The 24001-nt window shown below is 47.1% G+C and overlaps 1 protein-coding gene across 11 annotated transcripts in view; it reads left to right on the forward strand.

The window, feature by feature from the left end:
- LOC137376257 (nesprin-1-like) overlaps positions 1-24001 on the forward strand; it is a 500292-nt gene that overhangs the window by 325158 nt on the left and 151133 nt on the right. For all 11 annotated transcript variants that reach the window (XM_068044441.1, XM_068044433.1, XM_068044435.1 and 8 more), the window contains 8 exons: positions 1566-1739; positions 2901-3062; positions 3295-3489; positions 7309-7482; positions 8468-8659; positions 16935-17069; positions 19613-19737; positions 22557-22719. In XM_068044441.1, coding sequence (XP_067900542.1) covers positions 1566-1739; positions 2901-3062; positions 3295-3489; positions 7309-7482; positions 8468-8659; positions 16935-17069; positions 19613-19737; positions 22557-22719 — 1320 coding nt within the window. The remainder of the gene's footprint in view (positions 1-1565; positions 1740-2900; positions 3063-3294; positions 3490-7308; positions 7483-8467; positions 8660-16934; positions 17070-19612; positions 19738-22556; positions 22720-24001) is intronic.

The following is a 24001-nucleotide window of genomic DNA, read 5'->3' on the forward strand; positions in this document are numbered from 1 at the left end:
GACACAATTTAACGCTGTGCTACCTGAGCTATTAGGACAGGCGACCAAAAGCTTGGTCAAAGGAAAGTCCTAAAGGAGGATAGAGCGAGAGGTGGAGAGGTGTAGGGAGGATGGGGCACGGCCGCCAGTGATAGAATGATGGATGTTGGTGATGCGCAAGAGGCCAGAATTGGAGGAGTAGTGTTCCAGGAGGGTTGTAGGGCTGGAGGAGGTTACAGAGATAGGGAGGTGTGTGGCCATGGAGGGATTTGAAAACATGGAAGAACATTTTAAAATTGAGGTGTTGGAGATTGGAAGCCAGTATAGGTCAGCGAGCACAGGGGTGATGGGTGAGTAGCACTTGGTTATGGGAAGCAGAGTTTTGGATAAGCTCAAGGGAGCGGAGGGTGCAAGGTGGGTGGATTGCCAGTTGAGCATTGGAATAGTTAACAGATACATGGGTGAGGATTTAGCAGTAGATGAACTGAGACAGGAAATGTTATAGAGGTGGAAGGAGGTGGTCTTGCTGAGGGAGTGGGTATATGGGCAAAACCCCACAGATAAGGAGACTACTTGAAACACAGAAATGTTAGAGAACAAGCGGGTTATGTTCTCCTCTCTGTGTAGAGTCATGCCTGTGGGGAGTGTAGGCCTGAAAACCGGGGATGCAGTGTTGTCCCGCCCACTGAGACCACCAAATTGACCTGATCGTCTGCTAGACATTTGAGGTGCAAATTTGTAGTAATGTAACTGGTTCTGATGCGCAGTGACCCGCACGGGGCCACGGTGAGTTACTAACTTGACTGTAATTGGGGAGAGGGAGATTAACCCGTGGAAATAAAAATAACGAGTCAGCTTTACCCCTTAAAGACCATGGGGGTGAATTTCCTTGTTGGTCGTCCAGCTTTTCTCCCTGTAACTTCAGGAGAAGGGCAGAAAAATGGCAAACAGGTGGAAATTAATCCCCCCCATTAATTTGGCATGGTGAATCTACGTCAAATACATAATTTTCCTGATTGTTATCGTGGAATACAACCTTAGTTATGATGGTTTGAGGCCACATCACAGGCAAAAGGGTGTCGGTTAATGGGTAACTAGTAACATGTTACATGGAAGGAGCATTGGTAATGCGGCCCGCCAGACTGTTAATCAACCTGCAGATCCTTCCCCTACTTCACCGTATCCTCAAGTTTGGAGGTTTGGAAAGAGCTGTTCTTTGTGCTGTTACTACACTGTTGGCTAAGCCTCTGATCAGAGCATCTGCTACTTCCAGCAACCCGAGATAGATGAGAATTAATGGGAACAGGAACTTCAACTTGCATGTGGTGCTGTGCGGCTCATATAGCGGGAGGGCTGTAGGGCCATTGAAGGGTCTGAAGAGGCCCGATATGTACAGGGGAAGAGGAAAATGGGGAGAAGCCGGATTTGCTTGTGATGTTCTGTCATAAAAGTTTCTAGTGATGGTTCCTGTCCACGTAGGAGTAATTTGTAGGTCTAACCCTGAAGCATGTATAGATGCAGCTTATAGTCATTCGATCCTGTAGTTGGTAGCCTTGAGTCTCAGTTGTAAGTGTTTATGTTTCTAGGATGCTGCTTCTTACACAGCATTATCTGCAGACGAATTGCAGACAGCAGCTCCTGACGCTCAGGATATGAACAGTTCAGCGTTGCTACAGGAACCGTTTGAGACCATGCTGGCAGACCCGGCCTCCTCTAAGCTCGATGACCTGCAGCGATCCTGGGAAACTCTAAAGAATGTGGTGAGCCGGTGACTGATGGGAAACATAAATTAATCTTTTTTATCTGTTTTCTTCCTCTTGTTTGTCGCTCTTGCTCCTGTCTTTCGTCCTCTGGCCAGGAGTGTCGGCTGCTGATCATCTGCCGTAGCTAGTCTACATTGATAGAATTTTATTCTTTCTCAGGATGTGGGAATCACTGGCAAGGGAGGCATTGATTGCCCATCTCTAGTTGCCCTGGGAAGATGGTGAAGGGACTTCTTTAACCATTGACAGCGGTTTGATAAATCTGAAGGTGTGGGACTGGAGTCACATATAGGCCTGACTGGGTAATCTGACAATCCGACAGCGTCATGGTCACTTTTACTGATACCAGATCATTTTTAAACTGAATACAAATTCTCAAGCTGCCACGGTGGGATTTGAACTCATTTTTAATGGATTACTAGTCCAGTAACATCACCATTATGCCACTGTACCCCAGAATCATCAAAACTACAGTACAGAAGGAGGCCATTCAGCCCATTTGGGCTGTACTCTTTGACTGGATTACTTAGGGCCGAAATTCTTTTCCTAGTGCCATCCAAGAGTGTTCATTGCGAACACACTGGCAATTTGTCCCAGTATGCTAGATTCTACAGCACCTGAGTCTTGATATAACAAAGCAGGAACACAATGGGGCACAGGGCTGGACAGAATGGGTGCTGCTGGGACCTCAGTGACACCTTCGCCATTAGAGGGGCAGCTGCAGTAAAAGCCCCAAGACAGAGCTAGAAGGAATTTGAATTTTTCTCTTAGGCAGGATTATTAACTGGACAGCTTTGAATGAAGAAGAATAAATTTGTAAATTAATGAGAAATAGAGCATGAATTTGTACCTTTTTACAACCTCTGGACGTCCCCAAGTGCTTTACAGCTGATGACGTACTTGTTAGCCTGTTGTAATGTAGGAAACACAGCATCCAATTTTCACATGAGATAAATGCCTAGATAATCCAATTTAAAGAGGGTGGCCTGGACACTGAAGAGAATTCTTGTTTCCCCACTGGTCTGTGGTTTCTGGGAAGGTGATTCTGGTCAGATGAGAAGTAGAGTAAATTCGATTGGACTAACAGGCATGATAACCAGCTACCACGTAGTGTGTGCTGTGTAAATATTTGCGCTCCAAACCCCCTCTCTGTTGCAGATCAGTGAAAAGCAGCGCACTCTCTATGAGGCCCTTGAACGACAGCAGAAGTATCAGGATTCCGTCCAGTCAGTCTCAGCCAAGATGGAGTCGATCGAGGGGAAGCTCGGGGAGGCGCTTGATGCAGGCAAGAGCCACGATGTCCAGGTGGCTGCACACCAGGTATGCCCCTTGAGTAGCACTCCCTGATTAGCTCATTACTGCTATCAATGAACTCTGCTCTCCAGGCATTTATCTTACTGACACACGGACAGCACTGGTTTCAGAAGGAACTGCTCTGCGGACCGTGGGACCAGCATTGCCCTGCACACTTTGATCACGTGTCTGTTGAGCTTTGAGTCTTGAGGTCTGTCAGATACGGATTAAAGATATTTGTGGTTTCTGTGTGCCTCAGGCGCTGATGGATGAGATTGTGACACTCCAGGATGAGATCAATGAGCTCCAGATCTGCTTTGCTGAAGAGCTGGTGTCCGACACTGTGGATGCAGATACTTCTGACCAGCTAGCAATGCAATCCACACTAACAGTCCTCGCAGAGCGAATGGCCACCATCAAGATGAAAGCATTGGGAAAGAAACAACTTCTCGAGGTTTGCAGACTCCAGATTCTCTACTTACTTGTTCTCTTAAGGCGTTCAGCTTTTTGCTTCTTCTCTGTTCCATCTTTTTGTGAACATTTAAAAACTCCTGTTGTTATCTGTTCTTGTTAATCATCTATTAAATTCCAGAAAGGAGACTTGTGTGGAGCTGGTTGTAAATCGCCCAGGAAAGAGAGACTTAACTTGGAGAAATTTGGGCTCTTTTCATTGGAGTTGTGAAGGTTAAAAGGAAATGTTCAAAATTATTATGGCCTTTGCTATGTTAAATTGGGAAAACTATTTCCATTGGCCAGTGATTAGTAACTAGAGGTATTCATTTCAGATCATCACCAAGAAGTCAAAGAGACAGAATAGAATTTTTTTTTTAACACAGTAAGTTGTTAGGATGTGAAATACCCGGCCAGAGTCAGTGCGGGAAGTAGAATCGAAAGAAGCTTTTAAAGAGTGAGTGGATAAATGATTGAAAAAGGAAAGTTTGGAATTTTGGGGGATAGGGAAGGGCGAATGGGACTGATTAGTGAGCTGTTTCAGAGAGAATGCACAGGGGCAACTTGCGGAATGGGGAAAGGCTGGGTAAATGGTACTGTGGAGTGCTGTTTCAGAGAGAAGGCACAAGCATGATGTGCTGAATGAGGAAAGGGCAGGTGATGGGACTGAGAGATGAGCTGATGGATGGTGCAGGGGCTAGGCGCTGTACAGTAACAAGCGTATGTGAAAGGATCTGAGTTAAGCATCTGCTGACCATAGATGTTCTGGGCAACTGTTTGGAGCTTTTCTGTGATGGAAAAGGTACAAAGATGATGTGAAGAAGAGAATAAAATGTATGAGAATAGGCTAAAAAAAAAAAAGAACTGGGATTCTTATTGCAGAGAAAACAGTGGGTGGCGGGGGAGGGAATATGACTGACATTTTCAAACTAATCAGTCTTTGTGATGAATTGGTAAAAGACAGCAGAACAAGGGGATGCATATAACATGGAAAGAGCTAGACTCGAGCAGGATTTGAGGAAGTACCTACTTCACTGAGAGGATGGTTGGATTTTGGAAGTGCTTACCAAAAGGGGTTGGAGGGGCAAAGAGCTTGGGAGCTCTTCAAGCAAAATTGGACAAGTATCTTGAAGATAAACACATTATCAGATACACCAGGAAGTTGACTAGTTGGGCTGATGGTCTTTTCAGCCCTTTACTATGTTTTTACTGAGGGTCACAGAATGTACCCCTCAAAAGATATCCCCGAAAAGATGTCGGCAGTCTTTTGACGTCTGTATTTCCATTTGTAACGTTCATCCCGAATTAGCCTATTATGTCCAGCTGTGGGGTGCCACCGTATAATCCTGTAGCTGATGAATGTTCCTGTGCCACTAGATGACGGGCAGATAGCCTTGTCCTTTAATCACTATCAGGCACTCTATTTTAACACAGAATGTACAAAGTTATTGTATATGCATTAGGCCCTTCGAGCCTGCTCCACCATTCAATAAGTTCATGGCTGAACTGATTACTCCATATTTCCACCTACCCCTGATAACCTTCCACCCCCTTTGCTTATCAAGAATCTATCTACCTCTGCCTTAAAAATATTTAGACTCTGCTTCCACTGCCTTTTGAGGAAGAGAATTCCAAAGACTCACGACCCTCTGAGAGAAAATTTCTCCTCATCTCTGTCTTAAATGGGTGACCCCTTATTTTTAAACCGTGACCCCTAGTTCTAGATTCTCCCACAAGGGGAAACATCCTTTCCATATCCACCCTGTCAAGACCCCTCAGGATCTTATATGTTTCAATCACGTTGCCTCTTACTCTTCTAAATTCCAGCGGATACAAGCCTAGCCTGTCCAATCTTTCCTCGTAAGACAGCCCACCTATTCCAGGTATTAATCTAGTAAACCCACTCTGTACTGCCTGCAAAGTGTTTACATCCTTCCTTAAATAAGGAGACCAGTACTGTACACAGTACTCCAGATGTGGTCTCACCAATGCCCTGTATAGCTGAAGCATAACCTCACTACTTTTGTATTCAATTCCCCTCGTGATAAACGATAACATTCTATTAGCTTTCCTAATTATGTGCTGTACCTGCATACTAACCTTTTGCGATTCATGCACTAGGACACCCAGATCCCTCTGCATCTCAGAGCTCTGCAATCTCTCACCATTTAGATAATGTGCTTCTTTTTTATTCTTCCTGCCAAAGTGGACAATTTCCCACTTTCCCACATTATACTCCATTTGCCAGGTCTTTGCCCACTCACTTCACCTATCTATATCCCTTTGTAGCCTCCTTATATCCTCTTCACTAGTTGCTTTCCTACCAATCTTTGTGTCATCAGCAAACTTAGCAACTATACCTTCGATCCCTTCATCCAAGTCATTTATATAAATTGTAAAAAATTGAGGCCCCAGCACAGATAGATCCCTGTGGCACACCACTCGTTACATCTTGCCAACCAGAAAATTATCCATTTATGCCTACTCTCTGTTTCCTGTTAGCTAACCAATCTTCTATCATTCAATAGAGGGGACAAAAGCATGCATGGAGCAGTTAGAACTCGTCCCAGCAGAGCTTTTGATGCACAGTAACTATTATAACAACACAAAAAGATTTTGCAGGTTGGCTCTTACCAGCACTTTGAAGGCCGGCTGGGAGGTGGAAGGGAGGGGAGCCCGACATCTTCCCACTGCAATGGGGACCTCAGTGGCGCAGCTGCCCAGCTGGCAGCCAATTAAAGAGCCACCTCCAGCCCCCACCTGCATTTTACTGGCGTTGGGAGGGGGCCACCGCTGTGTGGGGAGACTGCCTGGTAAACCCAGCAGCAGTGGCCACCTCTGGCTAAGGCACTGCCGCTAGAATATGGGTCCCCCAACCCATGCACTGATTGTGGGGGGTGCGGCTTGCTTGGGCCCGGCTTGCTGGAAGAAACTTACCTCGGCGTGGAGGCACCCTCTTCCTTGTCCTGCAGCCTCAGCATTGGCCACCGCTGGAAGTGGTGCTGCCAGCCCTCTGATTGGATGCTGACCTCAACTGGATGGCGGTCCTGGCGGCAGCCACTGCGAAAATGCCACCTCACAGTCCCGCCACCCACTGGCGCAGGGTCAGCTCCTAGTAATGGGACTTCTTCAATGGTGTTAAAACCTGTTTGGGCAGTTAAGTTTTGTGACCTTAAATTTAAAAAGTGAAAATGCTGGGAACTCTTAACAGGTCAGGTAACATCGAGAGAGAAAAACAGTTCACGTTTCAGGCTGATGACCTTTTGTCAAAACTGGAAGATGTTGGAGATTTGATTTTTAAGCAAGGACTGAAGCAGGAAATAGTGGGATTGGCAGGCCAGGGGGAGGAAAGAACAAAAGGGGAAGGTCTGTGATGGGGTGGAGGGCAGGAGTGATTAAATGACAAAAGGGATGATGGTGCAAGGTAAAAGCGAAGTGGTGATGGGATAAATAAAGAAACGAGATGGAGGTGTAAAAGGTTACAGCAGAACCACTACCAGCCTCTACTGCCCAAGTAAGTGGGAGGGTTGGTTATGATCCAAAGTTGTTTAACTCTGTTGAGGCCAGAAGGTGTAGATGAGTGCTGTTCCTCGAGCTTCCATTGAGTTTCAATAGAATAGTTTAGTAGGCCAAGGACAGAGAGATCGGGTGGGATGGAGAATTAAAGTGGCAAATGATGGAAGCTTGTGGTCACACTTACGAGACTGGAGATGTTCAGAAAAACAATGATCCAATCTGATTTTTGGTCTCCCCGATGTACAGGAGACGGCATCTTGAGCAGTGAATATAGTACGTAGTTACATGGCCTTGTCTGCTCTTTTAGGAGAGGCTCAATGAACAGGTGGAAGAACAACGCCAGCAACAAGCTCTCCAGCTGTATCACAATGAGGCTGAAGAGCTGGACAGCTGGCTTCTAATTACAAAGGCTGCATTGGACACTGCTCTGCAAGTCCCCAAGGAGCAGATGGACATGGACGAACAGCTCGTTGACTGTCAGGTACTGGCTCAAGCACAAAGAAGTCCAGATAATGTCCAAAAGTGCTTTCCAATTAATGAAATACTTTCAAAGTGTGGTCACTGTTGTAATGTAGGAAACGCAGCAGCCACTAGGGAGAAGTTTTCTGTTTTTCTATTGTGGAATTTTTTAAGTCCACCTGAGAGGGGAGGCAGGTCCTCGGTTCAGCGTCTTGTCTGAAAGTCGGCACATTTGGCAGTGCAGCACTCCCTCAATACTGCAATGAGAATGTCAGCCTAGATTTTGTGCTCAAGTCTCTGGAGTGGGACTTGAACCCACAATCTTCTGACTCGGAAGCGAGAGTGCTACAACTGAGGCAAGCCTGGTACCCACACGTGCACGTATGAAATTTAGATGGCCGTTTAGTATAATCACCAAATGTTGTTTGCCGCAGATGAGCAATCAGTGAGGGGAATGTTGGTCAATGTCATTGCTTTTTTCTCTAGCTAGAATTTTGCAGAGGAACACTTAATCATTATCCATTGCTGCCACAACAAGCTAGGTCTTCTGAGCATCTGCTGCAACTCAGTGGATGAAGAACAAACTTGCATTTATACAGCACCTGTCATGATCTCAGGATGTCCCAAAGCGCTTTACAGCCAATGAAGTACTTTTTTTTTTCAAGTGCAGTTACTGTTGTCATTTGGGAAACCCGGCAGCCAATTTGCACACAGCACGTTTCCACAAACAGCGTTGAAATAATGACCAGATGATCTTTTTTAGGTATTGGTTGAGGGATAAATGTTGGCCAGGACACACAGCCAATAATCTGTGCACCTGCTTTGTAAAGCAGGATGCCTTTGCCAAAAAAAAAAGACTTTTAGACTCTGAATTATGTACAAAGTAAGCACTTTGAAGTATCAAATCAGCTGCTGCGTATGATGAATACATGGGGGTCTCAAGGTGGGGTGGGGGGGGAGGTGTGTGTGTGTAATTTGAGTTGACCTCGCTGTTTCTGCTGCTACAGAACATGCTGGTGGCGATCGAACAGAAAGTGGCATTCATTTCAGAGCTTTCTGTGAACAGTGAGAACCTGCTCATGGAAGGGAAGCCCCAGACCCGGGAGCAAGCTGAACACCTAACCGAGAAACTCCGGAATCTGAAGGGAAGCTTGGTGGAGCTGCAGAAAATGTTGCAGGACAGGAGGATCAGTATGAAAGTAAGGCCTTTACCCTCATCCCTGTGCTAACTGTGTATTGTGCACTTCGGGATACTCTTGGTTCTGCAGCAATGCTACATGAGGTCAAGCTGCATTTTTAAAAATTCTCTCCCCTGCCTTGTTTCCCTAAGCCTACCCATCTCTTGCAGCTGAGGAGGCACGTGGATGGGTCGCCTGCTTCAAGGCCACTTCCCATGCTGCTCTTGTGCTTGTTGCTAGGATGCCCTTCCTGAGATACAACCCCTCCCCCACCCAAGCCTTGGATGCACTGATCCCAGAATGGAGCAATCAGGCACTTGAGAGAGCGGGCAGTTGAACACAAGTCCCATCAATCTTAGTCCAGCTTTGTTGCTGCAACATTCTGTTCCAGAGCTGCTGACTTAGTGTTTGCATTGCAGATAACTTATATTGTTTTAAAGACGAGGTTCTGTATAAATATAATACTGTTGTAACTGTATGTTGCTTCATGCTTGCAGTGCTGTTCAGTTTGCTTTACAGGTGGAGTTTGTGGGCAACAGGATTTGTGAGCTTAATGCACAAGTAACAGTATAAATGTGAAAAATCCAGTTGTACAACATAAAGTACACAATTGCGACCAAAACAATGGAATAAACTGTCTAACGGTGATCATTGGATCCCACAAACTGAAAAGGGAAGCTTGCAAATGATTAAAAACACAGCTGACGTTTTATTTTTGCTGTAGGCTATCTTTAACGAAATGTGGCAAATGATCTTGCTTCTAAAATGAAGAGGAGTCGGTGCTTTGTGGGTTTAATTACTTCATTTTTGCAGGCCAGTCTTGCATGGTAAGAGCTGACCGTGTATTAAAGGGTTTGCAATGTGTAGTGTGGTCACTGTGTGTTTGAAGCTTTGTTGGTTTGAACCTAAGTAAGTTAATCCTCTCCCTACTCTGCTAACAAAGGCCCTTTTCTATTGGTATAGAGAATCTTACAGCACAAGTTCCGTTCATTTGCTCCCTTCGTACTTGTGTTGGCTCTTTGAAAGAGCTGTCTAATTTTCAATTTTTTCCAACATTTTCCCCAAAACGCTGCAAATTAGTTTTCTTCAATACAAGTGAATTTGCCTTTTGAAAGTTCCTATGGAATCTGATTGCACCACCTTTTTTCAGGTAGTGAATTCCAGATCTTAACCACTCTTGCTGTTGAAACCATTTCTTCTCATTTCCCTTTTAGTTCTTTTGGCAATTATTTTAAATTATGACCTCTGATTATTGACCGTTTCTCCCTACTTACTCTATCAAAACCCCTGATAGTTTTGTTAGATAACCCAGAATCCACGTGCCGGCTCCTCATGTTTGTTCTGTTAAATGTGGATCCCGTAGACAGCCAGCAGACTGTCAGATCTAGAATTAAACAAGCCCATTACTCTGGTTGGATGCTGGGTCTGGATTCTGCTCCTGGAATCCGAATTAAACGACCGACGTAAAAGTGATTTTTTTAGGTGAGCGCAGGGCGTTTGTGGGAGATGGCCTGGTGTATGAGACACCGTGAGATCCCATGGTGCACAGCAGGAGCACGGAGCAGACTGTGCATGACAAGGAGACACGCACCCAGTGGTTGCACAAATACTGTGAAACACAGGCCCAGAATTTCCGCAGGGGTTTGCCTGGCTTTACGCGTTAACCCTGGAGGGAAATCAGCTGAACCCTCGGGGAAGTGGTCTGTTTCCCAAGGCGGTTTCACCAATATTACGGGAGGAGCTCGGGAGAACCCTCACCTTCGCATCAAAGAGATCCAGAGCCACATTTAAAGACTTACACCACAGAAGAAGGAAAAGTTTATCTCTTTTCTGTTGAACCGAGAGGCTGAGGGGTGATCTGATGGAGATCTTTAAAGTAATGAAGCGTTTGATAGGGTCGATTCAAAGATGTTTTTTTTTTTTTATTTCCAAAATATACTTTATTCATAAAAATCTGTAAAAATTACATTGCCAAACAGTTTCCAAACAGCACGAAAAAATACAAACATTGCAAAAGAGATCAGTTTCTTTCAATAATGTCATGAGTTTCTTCCCAACCCTTCCGTTTCACAATTGTCATGTCAATTACAGTTTTACATTTACAGCAATTGAGAATATTAACGATACAGTTCGAGGGGTTTCCCATGGATCCAGCCCCTCAGTTCAGCTTGGTGGGGGAACCTTACACTGTGGTCTTTCCCCATTGAGCCTTTGCTGCGGCTGCCCCAAGCTTTAGTGCGTCCCTCAGCACGTAGTCCTGGACCTTGGAATGTGCCAGTCTGCAACATTCGGTGGTGGACAACTCTTTGCGCTGGAAGACCAGCAAGTTTCGGGCAGACCAAAGGGCGTCTTTCACCGAATTGATAGCCCTCCAGCAGCAGTTGATGTTTGTCTCGGTGTGCGTCCCTGGGAACAGCCCGTAGAGCACAGACTCCTGTGTTACAGAGCTGCTTGGGATGAACCTTGACAAAAACCACTGCATCTCTTTCCACACCTGCTTTGCAAAGGCACATTCCAGGAGGAGGTGGGCGACCGTCTCTTCCCCACCACAGCCAACGCGGGGGCACTGTGCGGAGGGGGCGAGACTTCGGGTGTGCATGAAGGATCTGACGGGGAGGGCCCTTCTCACCACCAGCCAAGCTACGTCTTGGTGCTTGTTTGAAAGTTCTGGTGATGAGGCATTCCGCCAAATGACTTTGACGGTCTGCTCGGGGAACCATCCGACAGGATCCACCGTTTCCTTTTCCCGTAGGGCCTTGAGGACATTCCGTGCAGACCACTGCCTGATGGACCGGTGGTCAAAGGTGTTTTTCCGCAGAAACTGCTCCACGAAGGATAGGTGGTACGGCGCCGCCCAACTGCACGGTGCGTTCCGCGGCAATGTGACCAGGCCCATCCTTCGCAACACCGGGGACAGATAGAACCTCAGCACGTAGTGACACTTGGAGTTTGCGTACTGGGGATCTACACATAGCTTGATGCAGCCGCACACGAAGGTGGTCATCAGGATGAGGGCCACGTTGGGTACATTTTTCCCGCCCATGTCCAGAGATTTGAACATCGTGTCCCTCCGGACCCGGTCCATTTTAGATCCCCAGACGAAGCGGAAAATGGCTCGGGTGACTGCCACGGCGCAGGAGTGGGGTATGGGCCAGACCTGCGCCACGTAGAGCAACAACGTGAGCGCCTCGCACCTGATGACCAGGTTCTTACCCACAATGGAGAGAGATCGCTGCCCCCACATGCCCAACTTTTGTCGTACCTTGGCTACTCGCTCCTCCCATGTTTTGGTGCACGCCCCGGCACTTCCGAACCATATCCCCAGCACCTTCAGGTAATCTGACCTGACGGTGAAGGGGACAAAGGATCGGTCAGCCCAGTTCCCAAAGAACATGGCCTCGCTCTTGCCGTGGTTAACTTTGGCTCCCGAGGCCAGTTCGAACTGGTCGCAGATGCTCATCAGTCTGCGCACGGACAGCGGATCCGAGCAGAAGACGGCGACGTCATCCATGTACAGGGAGGTTTTAACCAGAGTGCCTCCGCTGCCTGGGATTGTCACCCCTCTTATGCTCGCATCCTTCCTAATAGACTCAGCAAAGGGTTCAATACAGCAAACAAACAAGACCGGGGACAGAGGACAGCCCTGTCTGACTCCAGATTTGATCGGGAAACTTTCAGATTCCCACCCGTTGATTGACACTGCGCTACTGATGTTTGTGTAGAGCAGTTGGATCCAATTGCAGATTCCCTCCCCAAACCCCATTTTGGAAAGCACGTCCATCATGTAGGTGTGCGATATCCTGTCAAAAGCCTTCTCCTGGTCCAGACTGATGAGGCAGGTGTCCACCCTCCTGTCCCGTACGTAGGCGATCGTATCCCTGAGTAGCGCGAGACTATCAGAGATCTTCCTGCCGGGTACAGTACAGGTCTGATCGGGGTGAATCACCAACTCCAGAGCAGACTTGACTCGACTGGCTATGACTTTGGACAGAATCTTGTAATCAACATTAAGCAGTGAGATGGGCCGCCAATTTCTGATTTCTGCCCTCTCCCCCTTCTGCTTGTAAATGAGGGTGATGATGCCTCTTCTCATGGATTCTGACATGCTGCCGGCCAGGAGCATACTCTCGTATACTTCCAGCAGGTCCGGGCCGACCCAGTCCCACAGGGACGAGTACAACTCGACCGGTAAGCCGTCGCTCCCGGGGGTTTTACTCGTCTCGAAGGACTCGACGGCCTTTGTCAGCTCGTCCAGAATTAGCGGCTTGTCCAGTCTCTCCCTCCTGCTGTCATCTAGGACCTCTGTGATAGATGACAGGAAGGACTGGGAGGCTCTGCTGTCTGTGGGCTTCGCGTCATACAGCCCAGCATAAAAGGATTTGCTGATCCTTAGTATGTCGGACTGCGAAGACGTTACCGAGCCATCTTCTTCCTTCAGGCTGCTGATAACAGAGCTCTCTCTGTGTACCTTTTGGAAGAAGTAACGCGAGCACGTCTCATCCTGCTCGATGGAGCGGACTCTGGACCGGAAGATGATCTTGGAGGCCTCCTTGGCAAAGAGCAAGGCCTGCTGGCTCTTCACCTCTTGGAGGTCCTCCTTGACCTCGACCCCCATTGACTGCAACCGGAGTAGATTTTGCATAATTTTCTGGAGTCGGGACAGTTCCCTCTGTCTCTCTCTCGCCTTCTGAACACCTTTGTGGATGAAGAACCTCTTGATGTTCTCCTTTATCGCTTCCCACCAGTGAACTGGAGACTCAAAGAGGGGTTTCACGGTCCTCCAACCTTTGTAATCCCTTTTGAGTTCCTCAACGTTCTCTGGGGTCAGCAGTGTCGCATTGAGCTTCCACGTCCCTCTGCCAACCCGCTGGTCGTCCTGTAAGTGACAGTCGGCCAGTAAGAGGCAGTGGTCGGAGAAGAACACCGGCTTGACGTCGGTGGATCCGACCGTGACAGCACGGGACACAAACAGGAAGTCAATCCTGGAACGGGCAGACCCGTCCAATCTTGACCATGTGTATCTGCGCTGTGCTCCGTCTGCAGGTTTGCTGAAGACGTCGTGCAGTTTGGCATCCTTAACTGTTTCTATTAGGATTCTGGACGTAGCGTCCAGTTTGCTGTGATGTTTCCACTTGTGGGGAGTCCAAAACTAGGAACTAGAAATAAAAGATAGTCACCAATAAATCCAATAAGGAACTCAGGAGAAACCTCTTTACCCAGAGGGTGGTTAGAATGCAGAACTTGCAACCACAAGGAGTAGTTGAGGTGAATAACATGCATGCATTTAAGAGGAAGTGAGATAAACATGATGGAGAAAAGAATAGAAAGACATGCTAATCGGGTGGAATGAAGTAAGGCAGGAGGAGACTTGTGTAGAACATAAACATGAGCATAGAGCAGATAGGTGGAATGCCTGTTTCCATGCTGTACATTCTGTGCAATTCTATGTGTATCTGAACGTGTGCTGGATGTTCCTCCTGCCTCCATGTCCTGTTTAATCACTGTGTCACATGAGATGTTTGCTCATCAGTACTTGAGTCCAGGATTTTCTTTTTCCGATTTGAAACTGCTAAGAATCTCATCCGATTGGGTGTAAATTAGGGAAATGGTGCAGTGCTGGATTTGTTCACATTATGTGCTGTCACTCAGCTGTTTGTGTTTTTTTTTTATTTCCAAAATATACTTTATTCATAAAAATCTGTAAAAATTACATTGCCAAACAGTTTCCAAACAGCACCAAAAAATACAAACATTGCAAGGGAGATCAGTTTCCTTCAATACTGTCATGAGTTTCTTCCCAACCCTTCCGTTTCACAATTGTCATGTCAATTACAGTTTTACATTTACAGCAATTCAGATTATTAACGATACAGTTCGAGGGGTTTCCCATGGTTCCAGCCCCTCAGTCCAGCTTGGTGGGGGAACCTTACACTGTGGTCTTTCCCCATTGAGCCTTTGCTGCGGCTGCCCCAAGCTTTAGTGCGTCCTCAGCACGTAGTCCTGGACCTTGGAATGTGCCAGTCTGCAACATTCGGTGGTGGACAACTCTTTGCCTTTCCTCATGGTCTCTGACATGCTGCCGGCCAGGAGCATACTCTTGTATACTTCCAGCAGGTCCGGGCCGACCCAGTCCCACAGGGCCGAGTACAACTCGACCGGTAAGCCGTCGCTCCCGGGGGTTTTACTCGTCTCGAAAGACTCGACGGCCTTTGTCAGCTCGTCCAGAATTAGCGGCTTGTCCAGTCTCTCCCTCCTGCTGTCATCTAGGACCTCTGTGATAGATGACAGGAAGGACTGGGAGGCTCTGCTGTCTGTGGGCTTCGCGTCATACAGCCCAGCATAAAAGGATTTGCTGATCCTTAGTATGTCGGACTGCGAAGACGTTACCGAGCCATCTTCTTCCTTCAGGCTGCTGATAACAGAGCTCTCTCTCTGTACCTTTTGGAAGAAGTAACGCGAGCACGTCTCATCCTGCTCGATGGAGCGGATTCTGGACCGGAAGATGATCTTGGAGGCCTCCTTGGCAAAGAGCAAGGCCTGCTGGCTCTTCACCTCTTGGAGGTCCTCCTTGACCTCGACCCCCATTGACTGCAACCGGAGTAGATTTTGCATAATTTTCTGGAGTCGGGACAGTTCCCCCTGTCTCTCTCTCGCCTTCTGAACACCTTTGTGGATGAAGAACCTCTTGATGTTCTCCTTTATTGCTTCCCACCAGTGAACTGGAGAGTCAAAGAGGGGTTTCACGGTCCTCCACTCAGCTGTTTGTGTGTGTGTGTGTGTCGCAGGATGGAGTCCGCATCTTCCCAATAGAGCGTTAAAGGATATCGTTGGATTATAATCTGTTATTACATTTAAGTGCATGCGGAAGAGTTTTATTATTTGTAAAGATGCTTTTGAAACACATATAATCAATGTAGGAATGGGAGTAGGCCATTCACCCCTTCAGTCTGTTCCACCACCATTCAATTAGATTATGCTGGGTTTATCAAAACCCTATTCATCCACCTTATTTTGCATCACTTCATATAAATATCTTTCTCTCTTTTGAAATTTTCAATTGATCTAGCCTCAATAAATTTTTTTGGGGGGTTGGGGGGGGGGAAGAGGCTCTCTCTCATTTCCATCATCCTTTGTGTGAAGTGTTTGCTGACATCAGCCCTGAACAGCCTAGCTCTAATTTTCAGGTTATGCCCCCTTGTTCTAGACTTAAGCCTATCAAATCCTGCAATCATCTTAAGCACCTGAGTTAGATCACCCTTTAATCTTCTATAGGAGGACGTCATCATTGGTTGACTATCGTTGAAGCCTCTCTGACTGTTCTCCATACCTATGGCATGGACTTGAGCCCTGGTGTTGTCAGCCAGTCTCCATAGTTGCCCTTTCATTGACCTGCACTACGGCCGCATCACTTGTAGATTGTGGCCGCAATAGGTTAATTCAGGGATGAGGTCATCCGACTTTCAGTGGCACTTCCAACATCGAGTTCTCCGCTCGTCCATCAAGGGAATATAAGCCCTTGAGTTTGATCCGAGCATTAAGAAGGGGTCTCATTGAAACATACAAAATTCTTAGAGGGCCGGACAGGGTAGACGGTGAGAGGCTGTTTCCCCTGACTGGAGAGTCTAGACTAGGGGTCTCAGGATAAGGGTCAGCCATTTAAGACTGAGATGAGGAGAAAAGTCCTCACACTCAGGGTTGTGAAAGTTTGGAATTCTGTACCACGGAGAGCTGTGGATGCCAGTCGTTGAGTATATTCACATCAGCGATCACTAGATTTTTGGATACTTGAGGAATCGGAGTCTCTGTCTCCATCTGTCTCAAGGTTCAGTAGTGTAGTGGTTCTTTAACTGGACTGTTTATCCATAGAATGTAAGTCCAAATCCCGCAGAGGCAGGTTGAGAATGTGAATTCAGTTTTTTTAAATAACCTGGAAATAAAAAGCTGATATCAGTAAAAAAAAAAAATGACCAGAGAGGTTGTTAGATTGTTGTAAAAACCCAATGGTTCACTTATTAGAAAAGGTAAACAGATGTCGTTACCAGGTCGGGCCTAAGTGCATCTCTAACCCACACCAAAGTGGTTGACCTCTGAAGAGGTCACTCGTAAGCCACTCGGTTGCATCGAACTTGGAGCAATGAGGGATGGGTTATAACTGCTGGCTTTTCAAGGTGCCCCATCTCGAATAAATTTTTAAAACATTAAAAAAAAAATTGATAAAAGAAAGAGTTGGGTGGAGATTGGTGGAATTGGCAATATAATCCCATCAAGTAACCGCGTTTTTTTTTCTATGATAAAGCATGGCGTGGTGCAGGAGAAGGAGGACACGGAAATAGATTCCACATTCCACACGAGCCCCAGTGTCCAGGAATGGCTGGTACAGGCTCGGGCCACTCGCTATCAGCACCAGCAGAACAGTTTGCAGAGACAGAAGGCAAGTGAACCATCGGCTAATGTTTAGCTCAAAGATCGACACTAGTGATGAGAACTTATTGTTACAAAAAAAGCCAACATTTTATTTTCCTCTGGAACAGAGAAGGTTGAGGAAAAATCGAATAGAGGCTTTCAAAATTAGTAACGGTTTTGTGAGGATAAACAGAGAAATATTGGGGCGTATTTTACAGACCCCCTGACATTGGGGGTTTTGGTGGGGGGGCTGGGAAATGCCTCTGGGAGAGGCCCGCCATGGACCTCAGTGCCAGGAAGGCCCAGCCCCATATTGCTGGCGACGGCGAGGCCTCATGGCAGCCCCCCTCCCCACCTCTCAGCAGCGGCATCAAAATTTAAATGTTTGAATTTATTAAAAATAATGATTTAAATACATAGCTGCTCCCGTGACGGTCCCAGTATGATATTCATGCCGGCACTCCCGCGCCTTTGGATCTCTGTCCGGAGATGTGAGGTGTGAGACTGGTGGGAAGGGGGGGAACAGGTCAGTATTTCAGTGCGGAGGGGTGGGGGGGGAACGGGATCAAACTAAAATGATTGACATAGGGGGATGGTGGGATGTGTTAAAGATGAAAGTTTGTGCACTTTGGGGAGTGGGTTAAAGGCCAGGTGCACAAGTTAAGTATTTTGTGGAGGGGGAGAGGGCAAGGAATGAAGTGTTTGGTTATTGGGAGGTGGGAAAGGGGCTAGAAAAATGTATTTAATTGCTTTGAGTAAAATCGAACTCACTATTCCTTTAAAAATGCAAATGAAATGTATGGGCTTGAAACCCTTTAAAAATAGCGTCGGCGTCTGCGTAATGGCGCCTGATACCGTTGCCGGGGATGCACTGTCTGCCCCTCCATGTCATCGGGGGGCGCGGTCTGCCCTGGCCATTTGAATGAACCGCCACGTTTAATATCACAACAGCTCCGCGTGGCGGCAACGTAAATGTCAGGCCATTGTTTCTGCTGGTTGGTGAATCTGTAACAAAGAGGCACGGGCACGGATTCTTACTGGATAAGATGAAAGGGGACGTTAGAAGAAATATTTTCTCACAGGTTATAAGAATGGAATATTTTACCACAAATGGCTATTTGAGGCCCTGTCATAGCACTATTTTTCTTGTGGCCTTTAATATGTTTCCTAGTGACTTGCTGCAGTAAATGGAAGTGCACTGTATCATGTGGCACGGTGATGTACAGAATAGGGCAACCCTCGTCCCGTGGATCCTGACGATTTCTGGTCCACGAGCCTCCGCTAATACAGGATTATGGGCTGGTTATTGAGGGGTAAAGATTGGCCCAGGTTTGTGTCCTGATCACTGTCCAGCTGGAGGTAAAAGTGTGTAGACAACAGCTGAGAACAGGCTGTGGTTTGGCTTATGATTCCACCACAGTTACATTGCTGGTGCTCCTTAGGGTCAGGCTGATGCAAGGCAAGATGGTGAGTATAGCTGAGTTTAAGCTGGTGCCTTCAGGAGAAGAGGAAAGGAACTTGTCTGCTCCTCCTTCAGAGGTGAAAGTGCTACCACTGAGCCACAGCTAACGCCCTGAGAACTTCACTGTGGAAGGTTATCTATTATTTGGGTAGAACTGGAATAATGTACATCATTCCAACAACAGGTTTCCTGAACTGCAGGTATTTAGAATGCATGTTGTTCCATGTTACTAGGTCACAATAGGGTAGTGGTTATGATGGACTAGCAACCCAGAGCTTGTGATTTTGGAGCTGGCACCAGAAATAAATGACCGTGATTGGTGTAAAAATCTGACTGGTTCACTAATGCCCTTAGGGAAGGGAATCTTGCTGTTCCTTCCTGGTTTGGCCGACAGATATCTTCTCACACTATGTGGATGATTCTCCGTGTCCTCTGAACTCTTCACAGGACAGAGATGGCAGCCCACCGCCACCTTCTCAAGTTTGATCAGTATGTGCTGTCTTGCCAGTGTTGACCATATCCTGAGAACACTTTTTTTTTCTTAAAAAGTGAATCAATTAGTAGGATAGCTGAAGGAAAGATGTGCTGGAGATGCAGCATTGGTATCAGAAATAAGGTGTCCCTCACGGTCAAGTGGGGAGAAGCACGGAGCAGTCCCTCAGGCAGGTGATCACCAGGAGATGCAAACCTGGCTAATATTCTTCTTGCAAAAAACTGAAGACTGAGGAGTCTTCCCTGGAGGTATGAGGAGCTCAGGTCTTCAACTATTTGTCCATTCCGCTACAAGGTGGTTTTCTGTGAACCAATTTCCCTTCCCCCGCACGCTTGCATCCTCCATATTGGCTTGTTTTGGATATAACTGAGCGATGATGTTCAGGTATTGCAAAAAGTGGTGAACCCAACATGAAGTTTAACTTCAAAACAAAATGCAGGAAACGCTCAGTAGTTCAGTCAGCAAGAAGGGATGAGTTAATGAGTCAGTGTTGAAAACGTCTGAACTGGACATAGGGTCAACACAAATGTTAGCCTGTCTGTTTCCTTCATGGATAAAGAGTGTTCTGTTTCTGTTTCATGGAAGTTTAGATTGTTTTCTGTATCTATCTCTCTAGGAGTTGGAGCAGCAGCTTACAGAGCAGAAGAACTTGTTGCGGTCGGTTGCGAGCAGTGGAGAAAAGATCATGACCCAACAAAGCAGTATGGAGGCTGTCAGCGAGGAGCTGAGGTCACAGGCTACGTGAGTACCCAGGCTTCTAGTTCAAAGATCGTGTGCCTCTTCCCAGAGACAGGAGCTGTGACATGCTTAACCTTGGGCTCAATTTTGCAAGGTAAATCCTGTTTGCCTACAGTGCAAGCTACAACCTTGTATTAGCTGTCAGTTTGAGGCCCTGTTTACACTGCAGATTGAAGACTTGATTCAAGTTGAGGGATTATGTCTCTGGAGTGGGGCTTGAACCCACAACTTTCCGACTCAGAAGTGAGCGTGCTACCCAATGAGCTACAACTGACGATAGGGATACAAGCCGTTATTTCTGGGCACAATGCTAGGAAGTCAAATGGGCAGTGTGTGCCTGGGTCCTTAATCTGCTTGGCTCACAGAGCTCCCTTTCAGCAGCCCGGGCTTGTAAAATGACCTCGCGTTTTATTCATTTACTTTAAACATACACCTTCGAAACCAGGTGCTGTAAGGTGGCAGCTCCAGTGACTCTTGCTAAGTTTATAGAAAGAAGTCCTATAAGGAATGAAGCTGGACAAGTGGTAGAAGTGTCAGTGGGGGAGCATTTTGGGGATAGTGACCATAATTCTGTAAGATTTAAGGTAGTTATGGAAAAGGACAAAGATGGGCTGGAAATAAAGGTACTGAATTGGGGGAAGGCCGATTTCAATATGATGAAACAGGATCTGGCCAAAATAGACTGGGAGCAGCTACTTGTAGGAAAGTCTACATCAGACCAGTGGGAGTCATTCAAAAAGGAAATAGTCAGAGTTCAGGGCCAACATGTTCCCATAAAAGTGAAGGGTAAGACCGACAAGTCCAGGGAGCTCTGGATGTCAAGGGATATAGAGGATTGGATAAGGAAGGAAAAAAGGAGGCTTAGGGCAGAGTCAGAGTGCTGAAAACAGCAGAGGCCCTAGAGGAGTATAGAAAATGTAGGGGGGGTACTTAAAAAAAGTAATTAGGAGAGTGAAGAGGGGGCATGAGAAAACACTGGTGGGCAAGATAAAGGAAAATCCCATGACGTTTTATAAGTATATTAAGGGAAAGAAGATAACCAGGGAAAGAGTAGGGCCCATTAGGGACCAAAGTGGCAATCTGTGTGTGGAGCCAGAGGAAATAGGTGAGGTTTTAAATGATTACTTTTCATCTGTGTTCACTATGGAGAAGGACGATGTCGGTGTAGAGATCAGGGAGGGGGATTGTGATATACTTGAAAAAATTAACATTGAAAGGGAGGAGGATTTAGGGGGCTTAAAAGTGGAGAAATCCTCAGGCGCAGATGAGATGTAACCCAGGCTGTTATGTGAGGCAAGGGAGGAGATTGCAGGGGCTCTGACACAAATCCTTTCTGGCCACAGGAGAAGTGCCAGGGTACTGGAGGACAGCGAATGTGGTACTATTATTCAAGAAGGGTAGTAGGGAAAAACCAGGTAATTACAAGCTAGTGAGTCTAACATCAGTGGTAGGGAAACTATTGGAGAAAATTCTGAGGGACAGGATTAATCTACACTTGGAGCGGCAGGAATTAATCAAGGATAGTCAGCATGGCTTTGTCAGGGGGACATCATGCCTAACAAATTTGATTGAATTTTTCGAGGAGGTGACTACGTGTGTAGATGAGGGTAAAGCAGTTGATGTCGTGTACATGGACCTCAGTAAGGCTTTTGATAAGGTCCCGCATGGGAGATTGGTCAAGAAGGTAAGAGCCCATGGGATCCAGGGCAATTTGGCAAGTTGGATCCAAAATTGGCTTAGTGGCAGGAGGGAGAGGGTGATGGTCGAGGGTTGTTTTTGCGAGTGGAAGCCTGTGACCAGTGGTGTACCACAGGGATCGGTGCTGGGACCCTTGCTGTTTGTAGTGTACATTAATGATTTAGACGTGAATATAGGAGGTATGATCAGTAAGTTCGCAGATGACACAAAGATTGGTGGTGTCGTAGTGAGGAGAAAAGCCTTAGATTACAGGATGATATAGATGAGTTGGTAAAATGGGCAGAGCAGTGGCAAATGGAATTTAATCCTGAGAAGTGTGAGGTGATGCATTTTGGGAGGACTAACAAGGCAAGGGAATATACATTGGATGGTAGGACCCTCGGAAGTACAGAGGGTCAGAGGGACCTTGGTGTACTTGTCCATAGATCACTAAAGGCAGCAGCACAGTTAGTTAAGGTGGTTAGGAAGGCATATGGGATACTTGCCTTTATTAACCGAGGCATAGAATATAAGAGCAGGGAGGTTATGATGGAGCTGTATAGTTAGGAGTTGTGTACTGTGTACAGTTCTGGTAGCTGCACTATAGGAAGGATGTGGTTGCACTAGAGAGGGTGCAGAGGAGATTCACCAGGATGTTGCCTGGGCTGGAGCATTTCAGCTATGAAGAGAGACTGAAAAGGCTAGGGTTGTTTTCCTTAGAGCAGAGAAGGCTGAGGGGGGACCTGATTGAGGTATACAAAATTATGAGGGGCATAGATAGGGTAGATAGGAAGAAACTTTTTCGCTTAGCGGAGTTGTCAATAACCAGGTGGCATAGATTTAAGGTTATGGGCAGGAGGTTTAGAGGGGATTTGAGGAAAACTCTTTTCACCCAGAGGGTGGTTGGAATCTGGAACACACTGCCTGAAGGGATGGTAGAGGCAGGAACCCTCACACGGGAAAGTAGCTGGTACACATGGAATTGTACCCTGGCGAGGAGTTGACACCATCGGGATCACGGGAGAAGTTGGCCAAGTATAGACAATGACCATGTATTTTTCTGCCCAAGTGACTTTGCTGTCTGTTGATGACTGGGGAGGCAGCACTACTAACCTTTTTAGTGTTTGTTTTTTTGGTTTTGCCAGTGAGACTGCCCGGCCTGAATCTTTACCACAGGAGCTTGGCTTTGAAGGGGAGAAGCTATTTGTGTTGCAGCAACTGCGAATCAAGTGGCAGAATCTCCAGAAAGACATCAGCACCAAACAGAAGATGTTCAAAAATACATTGGAGCAAAATCAGGAGCAGCAGGTAACTGCTGGAGCGTACACTTCCCCGCAACATCCCCATCTCCCACTATGTCAACTTCCACGTGAATGAACTTGCATTAGTGTAGCGCCATTCAGAGCCCCAGTACATCCCAAAGTGCTTTACAGCCATGAAGTGTAGTCACTGTTGTAATGTAGGAAATGCGGCAGCTAATTTACACACAGCAAGATCCCACACCAGCAATGTGATCATGACCAGATAATCTGTTTTAGGGATGTTGGTTGAGGGGTATTGTCCAGGACACCAGGGAGAACTCCCCTGCTTCTTTTCAAATAGTGCCATAGTAGTTTTTTATGTCCATCCGAGATGGGGCCTTGGATTAATGTCTCACCTGAAAGACGGTACCTCCGACAGTGGAACACTTACTCAGTACTGCACGAAAATATCAGCCTGGATTATGTGCTGAAGTCTCTCGAGTGGGGTTTGAACCCATGACGTAACTCAGAGGTGAGAGTGCTATTGACTGACATTTTCAAGGCCTATCTCCAACCCTAGGTACCTGTTGACCATGGCTCCTTAGTGGGAACTCCGGATCAGGGCATTTGACCTGATCTTGTACCAGAGGGGCAGCAATGCCAGCTTTTGCAGTGGCCTATCTTTAGGATATTTATGGTGGGGATTTGCCAATGACCAAACAGCGCACTGACCCAGCTGGTAATTGTATTCACTAATTGACCACAAGATTGTTTGGTCTTTGTCCAAATGTGCTGAGCAATCATTTTTGAAACAAAGTGACTCCTGACAACGCAGCAGCCTGTCGACAGCATCAGAGTGCTCCAAGCTGTGCACATGTGCAAAAGGTCTCCTGCTCTTGAGTGAGATGCTGCGCATGCCCAGCCTACGCCTTGCCAGGACTAACTGGCTCATGTGCGGGAAGACGTTATCAGCTACTCACTTCCCCCCCACTCAGCTACTCTCTCCTATCCCACTGGCCGCTCTGCCTGCTCGGCCACTCGCTGCAGGCCTCGACGTTTTCTCTCCCCCTTCTCCCTCCCCTCTTTTTCCCCCCCCCCCCCCCTCGTAGGAGCGAGTGGCCGAGAGGAGGGAAGCGGCGCCGCTTAGAGCTAGCGTCTCGAGGGAGGGCGTCAGGGGAGCGGGGTGGCGGAAAAGCGAGGAGCGAGCGGCTGAAAAGCGGGGTCGGGGTGTGGGGGGGGGTAATGTGGGGAGCGAGCAGCCAGAGAGCAGATTGGGGGGTGGTGGGGGGTGGGGGGAAGCAGGGAGCGAGCGGCCAGAGAGTGGAGTGTAGGGGTGGGGGGGGGGGGGG

Source organism: Heterodontus francisci, chromosome 13 (genome assembly GCF_036365525.1).
Source record: "Heterodontus francisci isolate sHetFra1 chromosome 13, sHetFra1.hap1, whole genome shotgun sequence".
Lineage (NCBI taxonomy): Eukaryota > Metazoa > Chordata > Chondrichthyes > Heterodontiformes > Heterodontidae > Heterodontus > Heterodontus francisci.